This window comes from Tiliqua scincoides, chromosome 2, assembly GCF_035046505.1.
Source record: "Tiliqua scincoides isolate rTilSci1 chromosome 2, rTilSci1.hap2, whole genome shotgun sequence".
Taxonomy (NCBI): domain Eukaryota; kingdom Metazoa; phylum Chordata; class Lepidosauria; order Squamata; family Scincidae; genus Tiliqua; species Tiliqua scincoides.
Window position 1 is genome coordinate 247,974,088 of NC_089822.1, and position 13,897 is coordinate 247,987,984.

Here is a 13,897-nt window from a genome sequence, read left to right on the forward strand (position 1 = left end):
GCGTCTAAATGGTGTTCTGAGGGCCAGGGAAGCTGTGTGCGGCCTCCCTGGCTCTCAGGACGCCTTCTAAAGGCCTAAAAACATCACTTCCTTGTTTTCCCCAAAAAACCGGAAGTAACTTTCTCAAGGCTTTCTGAAGGTCAGGGAGTACTCCCCTCCCCCCCAGAATACACTCCAGGTGTTTCCTGTGATGTGCAGGTCTGAGGTATTGACTCCTGTATTAAGTAAGCTTAAGCAAGCTGCTTGTGGGGTGGGGGAATGGGAGTCCATGTAAAGTGTGTGCTTTATTTCTGTGGTGTGTGTTGGTGCTTGGAGAAATCCTGGAAACCTGAGCCTGTTCATTCATTTATTCATTATCTAAGCGCCATCTCCAACATATTTATTTAAATTTTATATTAAAAAATTTATTTCCCGGCCCTCAGCTCCATGCCAGATATTTGATGTGGCCCTTGGACCAAAAAGAAACCCCTGGTTTAAGTGGATGTCACCATGCCCCAAATCCCTTTTGCCAAAAAAAGGCTATTTTGGAATTTAAGTATCTGGTTAAACAGACTGGACTTAACATCTCAGCACCTTCCTGGGAAAACAACCTCACATCACTAAAATGAGAGGCCTATGAAGCAGATTTTTCCTATGGCACAGTGTTGGGTCTAAACATAATGAGCTATGTCCTTCAGATTCAAACTGGCAGTTGGAAAGGTCTCTTTAGTTGCCAAGTGAAGGCTGTCCTAGTCACCTAAGTTTTGGGTGCCTACCAATTTAGTATTAACTATGTGTGGCGGTAAAAGATGTGTTTTTGTAGCTTACTGACAAGTTTCACTGACCAATGTGCTTGCTTGATGGCTGCTGGAACTACTTTGGCCCACTTTAATCAAATTTTAACAATGCAGATGGGGACATTGTTTTTTTAAATGGTTCTACGTTAAGGTGCCTTGAATAACATTTTCTGGGAGAAAAGCAGAATAGCAGTATTTTAAATTTAGAACTGTGAAGGAGCAGAATGGTGCAAACATGAAAAGCCGCAGAGACAACTGGGGAAGAAAGGACATGGGTGGGCAAGAGAATCAACCACACAAAGCAGAGGGAGCTGCCTTTCTTACAGAGAACAGAAGCCTCTGTATACTAAGGTTTGCTTTGACAACAACTGTTCCCCCTTAGTCGCCTTCTCAAAATTAGGAGCACAAATTGGGACCAATACCCATCTTCAAAATATACATTCTTAGTAACACCCCAAGTTATTATTCCAGAAGACCACTTTGGTTAAAGTACCCAGTTCCTATGGCCTCTGTGCCCAGAGGGCTTTTTTCCCTTACCAAATAGTATCCATGGGGGAGGGCTGCTGGGGCAACGGTTAAAGTCTAGCCCCCAAGTATCAATCCACATCAGTTCTTTCCTGTGGCTATTTTTCCCAATATTTCCCCTGAGTGCCAATGTAATGATTACTTTGGTCCTCAGAAGCCAGAGTTGCTGTTAAATAACTTCCACTGGTATGGCATCCTTCCCCAGGACTAGCAACAGCAGAATAAGTTATGGAAAACAGTACTTAATTCTGCCAAGAATGAGAAAATACAGGTTCTCAACTTACAGAATCTACACAATTTGTAGAATTTTGTTTGTTATTGCAGAGTTTGGATCACCTGAACATGCAGAGCCAGGCTTAGAAACCCAATTCTCCAGCTGGATCAAAAACCCAAAGAATCAGGACTCTAGGATGCTTGTAATCCACCTGACACTTTCTGACAAATATTTCCATTAAACTCTGGCCAAGGGCAAATCTAAAGGGTTTAGTGACTCACTTTCCTGCACTAAAACACTAAACTGCTGCCCGCAGATAGGAATGGGATGCAGTAAGAAATGGGACACTTCACAAGGCAAGCCAACACACCAGTTCGTCTTGCACAAAGATCGAAACTACCACTGCTGCCCAACCTTGTAAGCTCAATGTTTAAAAAAAAGCTTGAAAAGGGAAGCAAGTGGCTATAAGAAACATAACCAAATGCCTGCACCATGCACATGGGGAAATTGTGGGATGCAATGTAGCTAATGGGGATTGCTAAAACGTGCATGCAGGACAGAAGCAGCCCAGAAGGTGGCAAAGTCTTTCAATGCTGCTATGGGAAAGGCAAAACACAAACACAAACTGGGATTAAGGAGAGCAGGAGGGAGCAGTCGTACCTCCAAATAGCCTGTGGCCATTTGCATATTACTATGTAACAATAAAGGAGAATGGAAACTTTAGCTTATTGCTGCCTGGTTCTCTGAGAGCGCAAAGTTTCATTTTAAACCCATCCACACACCTGTTAGTTAACTGACCCTCTAAGCAGTTTGGGTGCACATGTCCTAGGTCTGCTGACAGAGCTACTATGCCCCCCCATCTCCAGCTTACCTCAAACTGTAATGGAGTATTGCAACGACTAGCAGCCAAGGAAGGAATTGGTGAGAAGATGATGCCACAACCACTGCGACATTCCTCCTCTCCCGGCATAGACGAGGAAGAGGTGGTGAGGTGTGGGCTCAGAGAGTCAGGAACTGAGGGATCAGGAAGCGGAGGAGTGACCGGAGACAGCGGCCTCAGTAACTTGGTAACACTTTGTTCCATCAAGTAACGAGACTTCCACTTCTTCAGGGGACTCAATAAATCTGAAATGTATGACATAATCCAGATGGTGATTCTACCACTACTGAGCCTTCTAGTCTACATAAGAACATATAAGAACATAAGAACAGCCCCACTGGATCAGGCCATAGGCCCATCTAGTCCAGCTTCCTGTATCTCACAGCGGCCCACCAAATGCCCCAGGGAGCATCTGCACAAATACTCAAATTGCTGTCTATGGCATTTGCAGTATTGACAAGCTAAATGGCTCTAATGAAAAGCAACGGGGCAACAACAAAAGCAGGATAAGGTAACAACACATACTTCAGTCTATCATAAAACAAGGAGAACATGAGGTGCAAGAAGTGATGGAGTGAGGACAGTATTCACAGAGCAACAGCAATTAACTGCATTTTCAGGCACTACTGAAACTGAACCAAGGCAAGAGGAAAGAAATGCTTCAGGAACTGTTTTAGGCAGCCCAAAGGCCAGCTCCCTATGTATTACCTTCTCATTTCCACCAATGCACCCTCACCAGGATAGCGGTATGGTCTAAAGCAGTGGTTCTCCAACTTCTTAAATGCCATGGGGTGTGGCTATAATGGGGATTGGGCAATAGTGTCTCTCCCCCCCCCCCAAAAGTAGCAGCATGTTTAACCCTAGATACACATAAAGATACACATCTGCCCTGTCAGTTTTCCAAAACTTCAAAAAAAATTGGTCACAATCCATTGGTGGGTCCTGGACCCAGAGTTTGGGAGCTGCTGGTCTAAAGCAATGACCTCAGCCTTGCACAGCTAGGATCTCTGAGATAGTTCAGTGATCCAAACCAAGGTAACAAGAACTGAAAACTAATCCAACACGATGGCGGATGCATCTCCTGTATTCATGCTCACAAGCTCTACAGTGCTTTTTCATGCAGCAAAGTTTTGTTTTCACAACATCTAGGCCATCTTTTTACATTCTCATCTGTTCCTAAAGATTTTGAACCTATCCTCCAAAGTAAAAAAGATTCTTTGCTCCATCACACAAATACTCTTCACTAATGAGTTCCCATTAATTTAGATCCCACTGTCCTTACAAGAGCAATCCTTGGGGCAACGTAAGCTCTTAGCAAGGGGAGACCAGTTCTTTCCCACAAGATTCAAAAGGGCTAGAGTATTCTCCATCTGCCCTCCACTGTCTTCTGCACATAGAATCTTGTCTCGCTTACTAGACCAAGGTTTCTTCTAATGCTGCACATGGCCACAACAGGCTTGGGAATGCTTTTACATCTACGTACTCTATACCTCCTGGTACTCTTTAGATATTTTCCAAGACTCATGCAATCAACTTCTGCCCACATGGTCAGATATTTAAATATTCTCCCTACTGTGCAAGAGTTGCTTATTGATGCTCCCACAGTCTGGAAAAGATCCAAAAAGGTACCTCACTTAGTCCACATTCCATTAACAGCCATGACTCTTGCTTACAAAAAGTATGAGTTGCCCTTGGATCATTACCATCCAACTAATCAGTGGAGATTCACTATCCATATCTATTCTACTAAAAAGAATGTTCTAATCCCTCTCCTCACTGTTCAAGCTCTGGATCAATAGCAACTCCAGGATTACTGTGAATGGATAGTGGGAAGTTACTTGCCAACATCTCACTATCAGAATAGTGTTACAGTCAGATTTCAAATTCCACAATTCCCATTTCACCAGCTGCTGCATGTATCCTGGACTGTCCCTCCAAGTTCTACTATTCTTTAAATATGATCCTGTGCAAAAGGCACCCTGTTTTCCACCCAATCAGGCCATTTGATCCACTTTTCCACTATTCATTAGCAGATGAGTTGAATAAACCTGTCCTACCAACTTTCCTTCAGTCAGCAACAGAAGCTAATCAGATTAACAAAACCCTTGACAGCCTGATTGTTTCACGGTCATCTGAAATGTCATTAGACAACTATTTAGTGAGCCTCAAAGAATCTACCCCCAACAGACATCGCTTAGAAGAAACATTAAAATATCTTCTACATTTTTTTGCTCACTCAGAATGATAAATTTTCCCAGAGCTAGCGCTTTGTCCGCTTTAGGTGAATCTAACCTTTGTGTAACAAACAGTTATCTGTACACTGCCTAGGGCCTCGTCTGCCGTCCTTGGAAAACTGATCCCTGACTTGGGTAGATCGCCACCCTCTTCCTCTGCAAAGACAGATGCAAAGTTACTGTTTTTAAAACTCAGTTTTTGCTTTGCTCCCAGATGTAAGCTCCAGTGTTGCAGAGTGGCTGCTTTGTAGCCAGGTGCCTGCTCTTCAACCGTTCACCCAGCTAATGTTAGATAGGCAAAAGATGACAAGCAAAAGGCACTGGCTTTCAAGCAATGTGCCTCCTTCCTGGGGTCAAAGAGGAAATCTAGTTCCTGAGGAGCCCAAATGGGGGAAGGGGGATTCTTGGGTAGTAAAGAGGGTTGGATGTCTCCATTAAACCAACCATGTTAACCTCTTGCCAAGGAGGTCAGAATGGGCAACCACCCAGCAAAAAGATTTTCACTCACGCAGCTTGCATAGTTTTGCTGCTTGTTTCCTTTACATTCCTGCACAGCAGACTAAAAACTAAGCTGAGATGTGCAGGAGTACAACACAACCATGTCATGAAGGGCAGGGATACACAATGAGAGTTGTGGCACTACTTAAAATCTCACCTATAGCAAAACCTGTGCCAAAAGGTTTGCAGAGCAAGGCTCTCTTTTCTATACTTATAGTTGTCCACTAATGTCCAATACCGATATAAGACTTTGGGCTGATATTTGGTGGCCCAAAGTACATCAGATATGATTGTCTATTTACATGCCCTTTGGGACCATGCAAGGTAGACATCGATAACACAGCACCCCCAGCGAATAAATGAAGGGTGAAGGCATTTCAACTAACCTGCATTTTCCTTGCAGATGCCAGATGTGCTACCGCTCTCATCGCTTTGGTATAGACACTGGGTTCTGTTCTCTTGGGAAGCAGCTGAAGCCTGAGCCATCCCTTCTTCCAGAGCTTGCTTTATCCAGTGCTGTAAAAATAAAACTTGCTCAATGCACAGGCTCCCTTCTGGTATTTTCCCACAGACTTGCAACAGACCACCTTCAACAATTTGCACCTTATCAATCAACTATAAAGATGGACGCGCGATATGCTTTTTACCTTAATCAGTTTATGAGAAGGGCTGCTTGTGTCCTGTACTCAACTCAAGTTTTGCATTGAAAATTTTAAAGCTATTTGCTTAAAAGCCTATTTCACATGAGGTTACTTAGTTTGCATGCTTCAAGTTGAACCTATAATTGAATGGGCACAAGCTAGATGTTTTTAAGGGAAGCTATGGCATGGTAAGAGGACAAGAAAAAGGTACAGAATAGTAAAAGGAGCTGGAACTTAAGGAAGGAGGCATCTATTTAAGGAGGCCATTTGGGAAGGACAGGTAGCTAGTACATGCCACGAGAGATTTAATCCCAATCTTCCTGAACACTGACATACTATAGCACACTTTCAAATACACTTCCAGTGCAATGAGAACTTGAAACTTTTCTTGTATGAAAGAAAGTTTAACCCATGCAATCAAATTTTATGTGTTTGGAGCTTTAAGCCAAGTAAGTATGTTGAGCGTGCACTGAAACACACACAAAACCAAGGCCAGAAGTCACAATTATTCTTTTCAATTAAAAACACAAGACAGTTTATTAATGCTCTAAACTTAACCAAATGAGCAGAGAGTGTACTCTAGTTTCAACTCTTCCTGCTAAGCCAGAGATGCAAGAGTTTAACCAGTCGAAAAGGAAATGGCTGGAGCTCAGTTCTGACAGGAGTGCAGAACATACATTTAACAAAGCCACAGAATAAGTCAGACATTGTCAGAGGGATATGAATTGTATACTCCTGAAGGAGTACCATACAAGTATGCAATCTGTTATCAGACGCAATATTTGACGTTTTATTGGTCGAAAATATTTTCTACTAACGAAAGCAAATTTCTATCCCCTATGGTGATTTGGAATGTTTTTAAAAATGCAGTGGCTTACTAGAGAATCAACTAAAAGGAGGCTTTGGACAGGAATTTCAGTGGTCAGAAGTCAGGACTGCAGCACTCTGTCTGCCAATTTATCCCTTCCTTAGTCTTCTCTTTTTCAGTTCTACTGCCTGCTCACTTCACACCTTGCTCTTGCTCCTTGTCAAAACACAAGCAAGAACTCAAAGTACTAATTACACTGCAAAGATGTCATCATTTGTTAGGAGATCCGCTTTCTGTGAACAGCCCAAGCCAGAATAGAGGCTCCATCTCTTATCTGTTGGAAGAGCTAGGTTGCCACCAGTTTTCTTTACTGCCAGGTAATCCAGGAACAGGCCTGGGAAACTGGCAGAGCTGGCAGGGGGAATGCCCTCCATATGAAATCAAAACTATTTTCAGCATCTCACTATAGAAGGAGAGTGAGTGGTGGCGTTAGACTTCAAACCGCTTTGGGAGCTTTAGAAGAAACGGAGTATATATATATACTGTTAATGCTGGGAAAGAAACATCACAGCAGGGGATAGACATACCTTTTTACATGAGCTGTAGTTCCCGTCCAGCTGAAGGGGTCGCCGCCGTCTTTCTGGGGTGAAAGGGGAGCCAAAGCGGATGTAGTGTTTGGGTGTGGTACAAATGAGCGGGGAGTGGACCAGGCCTGGCAACATATTGAGGGTGGTAGCAAGTACAGTTGGGTCCGTGGTGATACGCAGAGGACATTCGATGGGACACTCCTGCTTCTCTGATTTGTCATTCAGCCATTCTGTAACTAGATACTGAAGCAGAAAGCATGCATCTTTATACATAAAGAGCTGGTAAGAATACATTCATTTGAAGAGACTATGGGGATGTGGGAACAAAAGACATGAATACACTCCAAATCTTTCCTAGACATTAGATGAGCACTACCAGTTCCTGCATAATAAAAATACCCTAATAACATGTCCTGAAGAATTTCCTAGCACCCAGAAAGACCTGGTTAGCCACATGCTACAACTCATTCTCATTGCAACCCATACTTGCACAAAGAACTAGACTTGTGGGAACTAGACTTGCTGGTTTCTGAAGCATCTGAACACAGGTCTGCTGAGAAAACAATGGAATTTTACCTTTACTTCGATTGTTTAGCTCCAATTATGGGCTTTACAACAAATCAGTATACTATCTTATTCAGCAGAATCTCACTACAAGAAATATTTATGCATATTCGACAACTCTGGCCCTGGGGTGCTGGCTAAATTTCCAAAAATACTAAATGTCAAAAAAGACTGCCCTTTCTTGGAAGGTCAGTTATAGTCTTACTCATTTCAGTTGGCCTCAATGTCAATACAGACTAATTGTCTTAATGATTGACTGACGTGTGCTCACTTTTAACTTGGGCTTGAACAACAAAAGATATTTTTGTTCTCATATACCTCTAATATAGATACTTTTAAAAAGGTCCTGGAGGCCAAATTTAGGCTTTTAGGCAGGAAGCTGAAAGCCAGGACCTCAAAGGTAGCGTTCTCTGAAGTGCTACCTGTTCCACGTGCAGGGCCAGCTAGGCAGGCGGAGATCAGGGGTCTCAATGCGTGGATGAGACGGTGGTGTAGGGAGGAGGGGTTTAGATTCGTTAGGCACTGGGGAACGTTTTGGGGCAAGCGGGGCCTGTACAAGAGGGACAGGCTCCACTTGAACCAGAATGGAACCAGACTGCTGGCGCATAACATTAAAAAGGTGGCAGAGCAGCTTTTAAACTGATCCCTGGGGGAAGGCCGACAGGAGCCGAGGGGCATCCGGTTCGGGACTCCTCATCCCTATGGGATGAGGATGGGGAGGTTAGAGAACAACAAGACAAAGGCAGAGCAGGAGAAGAAATTGGGAAAGGTAGCATGATGGGATGTGATAGACGGTTTGGCACAATGAGAGGATGTGGGGACAAAGGAGCGAATAAGCAGCCCATCCTGGGGCATTCCGTGTACAAATGCTTTTATGCGAATGCCCGAAGTCTATGAGCAAAGGTGGGAAAACTGGAATGTCTGGTGACAAGGGAAAACATTGACATAGTGGGCATAACAGAAACCTGGTGGAATGCGGAGAATCAGTGGGATACCGCAATCCCGGGCTATAAACTCTACAGGAGGGACAGGCAGGGATGTGTTGGAGGCGGGGTGGCTGTTTATGTTAAGGAAGGGATCGAATCCAGCAAAGTAGAGATTGAAGGTGGGTCCGACTCCACCTTAGGATCTCTGTGGGTTAAATTACCAGGCTTGTGCAGCGATGTAATACTGGGGGCGTGCTATCGTTCTCCAGACCAGAAATCGGATGGGACCTTGAAATGAGGAAACAGATCAGGGAGGTGACAAGGAGGGACAGGGTTGTAATCATGGGGGACTTCAACTATCCTCATATAAACTGGGTCAATTTGTGTTCTGGTCACGATAAGGAGACCGGATTTCTTGACGTGCTAAATGACTGTGCCTTAGAGCAGCTAGTCATGGAGCCCACCAGAGGGCAGGTGACTCTGGATTTAATATTGTGTGGCACGCAGGACCTGGTTAGAGATGTAAATGTTACTGAGCCATTGGGGAACAGTGATCATGCTGCGATCCATTTTGAGGTGCATGTTGGGGGAAGAATACCAGGCAAGTCTCTAACAAAAACTCTTGACTTCCGGCGAGCGGACTTCCCTCAAATGAGGAGGCTGGTTAGAAGGAGGTTAAAAGGGAGGGTAAAAAGAGTCCAATCTCTCCAGAGTGCATGGAGGCTGCTTAAAACAACAGTAACAGAGGCCCAGCAGAGGTGTATACCGCAAAGAAAGAAGGGTTCCACTAAATCCAGGAGGGTGCCCGCATGGCTAACGAGTCAAGTTAGAGAGGCTGTGAAGGGCAAGGAAGCTTCCTTCCGTAAATGGAAGTCTTGCCCTAATGAGGAGAATAAAAAGGAACAAACTGTGGCAAAAGAAATGTAAGAAGGTGATATGGGAGGCCAAGCGAGACTATGAGGAACGCATGGCCGGCAACATTAACGGGAATAGTAAAAGCTTCTTCAAATATGTTAGAAGCAGGAAACCCGCCAGAGAAGCGGTTGGCCCTCTGGATGGTGAGAGAGGGAAAGGGGAGATAAAAGGAGACTTAGAGATGGCAGAGAAATTGAATGAGTTCTTTGCATCTGTCTTCACGGCAGAAGACCTCGGGCAGATACCGCTGCCCGAACGGCCCCTCCTAACCAAGGAGTTAAGTCAGATAGAGGTTAAAAGAGAAGATGTTTCAGACCTCATTGATAAATTAAAGATCAATAAGTCACCGGGCCCTGATGGCATCCACCCAAGAGTTATTAAGGAATTGAAGAATGAAGTTGCAGATCTCTTGACTAAGATATGCAACTTGTCCCTCAAAACGGCCACGGTGCCAGAAGATTGGAGGATAGCAAATGTCACGCCTATCTTTAAAAAGGGAAGGGGGGGGACCCAGGAAACTATAGGCCGGTCAGCCTAACATCCATACCAGGTAAGATGGTGGAATGCCTCATCAAAGATAGGATCTCAAAACACATAGACGAACAGGCCTTGCTGAGGGAGAATCAGCATGGCTTCTGTAAGGGTAAGTCTTGCCTCACGAACCTTATAGAATTCTTTGAAAAGCTCAACAGGCATGTGGATGTGGGAGAACCCGTGGACATTATATATCTGGACTTTCAGAAGGCGTTTGACACGGTCCCTCACCAAAGGCTACTGAAAAAACTCCACAGTCAGGGAATTAGAGGACAGGTCCTCTCATGGATTGAGAACTGGTTGGAGGGCAGGAAGCAGAGAGTGGGTGTCAATGGGCAATTTTCACAATGGAGAGAGGTGAAAAGCGGTGTGCCCCAAGGATCTGTCCTGGGACCCGTGCTTTTCAACCTCTTCATAAATGACCTGGAGACAGGGTTGAGCAGTGAGGTTGCAAAGTTTGCGGACGACACCAAACTTTTCCAAGTGGTGAAGACCAGAAGTGATTGTGAGGAGCTCCAGAAGGATCTCTCCAGACTGGCAGAATGGGCAGCAAAATGGCAGATGTGCTTCAATGTCAGTAAGTGTAAAGTCATGCACATTGGGGCAAAAAATCAAAACTTATCAAAATATCTATAGGCTGATGGGTTCTGAGCTGTCTGTGACAGATCAGGAGAGAGATCTTGGGGTGGTGGTGGATTGGTGGATGAAAGTGTCGACCCAATGTGCGGCGGCAGTGAAGAAGGCCAATTCTATGCTTGGGATCATTAGGAAGGGTATTGAGAACAAAACGGCTAGTATTATAATGCCGTTGTACAAATCGATGGTAAGGCCACACCTGGAGTATTGTGTCCAGTTCTGGTCGCCGCATCTCAAAAAAGACATAGTGGAAATGGAAAAGGTGCAAAAGAGAGCGACTAAGATGATTACGGGGCTGGGGCACCTTCCTTATGAGGAAAGGCTACGGCGTTTGGGCCTCTTCAGCCTAGAAAAGAGACGCCTGAGGGGGGCATGATTGAGACATACAAAATTATGCAGGGGATGGACAGAGTGGATAGGGAGATGCTCTTTACACTCTCACATAATACCAGAACCAGGGGACATCCACTCAAATTGAGTGTTGGGCGGGTTAGGACAGACAAAAGAAAATATTTCTTTACTCAGCCTGTGGTTGGTCTGTGGAACTCCTTGCCACAGGATGTGGTGATGGCGTCTAGCCTGGACGCCTTTAAAAGGGGATTGGACAAGTTTCTGGAGGAAAAATCCATTATGGGGTACAAGCCATGATGTGTATGCGCAACCTCCTGATTTTAGAAATGGGTTATGTCAGAATGCCAGATGCAAGGGAGGGCACCAGAATGAGGTCTCTTGTTATCTGATGTGCTCCCTGGGGCATTTGGTGGGCCGCTGTGAGATACAGGAAGCTGGACTAGATGGGCCTATGGCCTGATCCAGTGGGGCTGTTCTTATGTTCTTATGAGCACAAGCCAGAAACAGGATGATTCTTGTACAACTTTGGTGCATATATAAAGAGAGGCCCCCATATCCATGGATCTGGTATCTGCAGCTTCAGTTACTGCAGATACAAGAATCCAAGGAACACCCTGTGTCCCCCGAGTGCCCATTACAAATACCTTTGTTTACTGTAATAGTGCTTGCAGCACAGGTCCTTCTTGCTCAACATTCTTCCTTAACTGAACAATCAAATGTGCAGGAAACCATCCTGCATGCTAGAGGGCAACTAACCGGAAGTAGGACAGTTTCTGCTTCCTGATAGTCTCTCTGAAGCATGCAGGCTGGTTGCCTGCACATTTAGTTCTTCAGTTAAGGAAGAATGTTAAGCAAGGACTACAGTAAACAAAGCTACCTGACATGGGCACATGCTATCTAAATAGCATTCCCCTGTACCCACCACCCCGAAATGGAAACCCCGCAGATACTACATTTGACTCATGAAAAATGCCTCTGATAGACACACAGTATTTATCATTAAGGCTGCAACTTCTCAAGAGTCATCTTATTCTGAGACACATTACTGCAATCTGGAAGTTCTCCAAACCTTCTATTCCCTGGATCACCAAAGTCACTTGTTGCAAAGAGCATCATTTCTCAGTTCTTAAAAGTAACATTCTATTCCTATAATTAAAACTGGGTTGAAGACCTCTTAAGACTTGCCAATTAACACAAATTTTACTCAACTTGAGAACTAAATTTATGACTTTTCTGTGCTGCAGCCACAATTGTGAAACTCCTTCCAATTCACGGTAAGAATTGCTCCCCTCTGACCTTCCAATGGGGGCTGAAGACTTTTTTATTCTGTTTGGCCTTCTGCTTTTAATTTGAATTGCTTAGCTGTCTGTTTTATCTTTTGCACTTTTATTCTCACACATGTGATTTTATTGATTGCATTCTTTTAATTTTTGTGTTAGCTAACTTGGGCACCTTAAATGTAAGGGAAAGACTGGACATAAGTGTTTCATAATAAATCAGGAGATGTCAAAGTCTTACCTTTTCTAGACCAGTGGCTCCCAAACTGATGGGTTGTGACGCACCAGCCTGGGAAGCAAAGGCCTATGCCCCTTTAAGGGGTGGGGAGGGGAGAAGGCAAGTGATGTGAACCCCAGGATTGCGCAGCTGCTGGGAACAGAAGCAGAAACAGAAGGGGTTTCCCTTACCTTTTACAAGCAGAGCCAGCATCTGGGTGGCGGAGAGCCCCACAGACACGTCTGCAGGGCTCCCCAAGCCTCAGTAAATAAAAAACGTGATCTGAGCCCACTTCAAGTTTTTGATCGCAAACCCAGTAGTGGGTTGCAACCTTTTTTTCAGTTACTGAGGCTTGGGGAGCCCTGATGAAGCCTCTGGGCTTCCGAAGGAATTGGGAACCACCTAAGTAGGTGCTGCTTGTAAAAGATAAGAAACCCCCTTCTGTTCGCAGCAATAGTGGGATTCTGAGGATTGCGCAACTGCCTTAGCCCCACTTCCACACCTACTTAGGCAGTTCCCAATTCCTTCGTAGGAGTTTGGCAACCACTGTTCTAGATGAGCAGTTTCCAACTTTTTAGGGCCAGGGACCACTATTTAAAATGTCACTCTTTCAGGACCCATCTAGATTTACAAGACTTTAAAAAGGTGTTCTTAAAAAGCATTTACAAATAATAACCCAAAAAAGGTGCTCAAACATTTGTCTCCTATATTGCTTGCAAACTGCAGGAGCTCAGTTGCCAAGGAGCTGAGCTCTTTGCAGGGCAATTAGCAGCTATTGTGTTTTTGTATAGCCTCAGGACTTGAGACAATTAGTTATCTGATCTTTCCATCATCTGTGTTTTTATTGGAGGCTCTGCTCAGCTGCTATGGGACCCAACAAAGGGTTCTAACCCACAGTTTGGGAACTGCTGTTCTAGACTGTACTATTTAAGTCTATTAAATAAAAAAACCATCCCTGCCATATCATGAGGAAAGGGGTAGCTCAAAACATAGTTAAGAGGGGACAAGCCCTGTTCTTCTATCACAGGGGTGCCCAAGCCCTGGGGCCACTTGCAGCCCTTGAGGACTCCCAATCCAGCCCATGGGGAGCCTCTGGAGACTTGCTGGAGCCCACGCTGGCCTGATGCAAGTACTCTCAGCGTGGCGGCCAACTGTTTGACCTCTTGCGTGAGCTGTAGAACAAGGGCTCCCTCCACTGCTTGCTGTTTCACGTCTGTGATGCAGAAGCGGCAGCAAAGGAAAGCCTGGCCTTGCTTTGTGCAAAGCCTTTTATAGGCCCTGAGCTATTGCAAGACCTTCATTCATTCATATAAG

At 44.7% G+C, this 13,897-nt stretch overlaps 1 protein-coding gene across 3 annotated transcripts in view; it reads right to left on the minus strand.

Annotated features, from left to right (window-relative positions):
- The window catches only part of SETD5 (SET domain containing 5), a 66,352-nt gene that overhangs the window by 10,225 nt on the left and 42,230 nt on the right, over window positions 1-13,897 (minus strand). For all 3 annotated transcript variants that reach the window (XM_066616921.1, XM_066616919.1, XM_066616920.1), the window contains exons 16-18: window positions 7,164-7,406; window positions 5,514-5,643; window positions 2,387-2,640 (exon numbers count right to left, since the gene is read on the minus strand). In XM_066616921.1, the coding sequence (XP_066473018.1) occupies window positions 2,387-2,640; window positions 5,514-5,643; window positions 7,164-7,406 (627 nt within the window). The remainder of the gene's footprint in view (window positions 1-2,386; window positions 2,641-5,513; window positions 5,644-7,163; window positions 7,407-13,897) is intronic.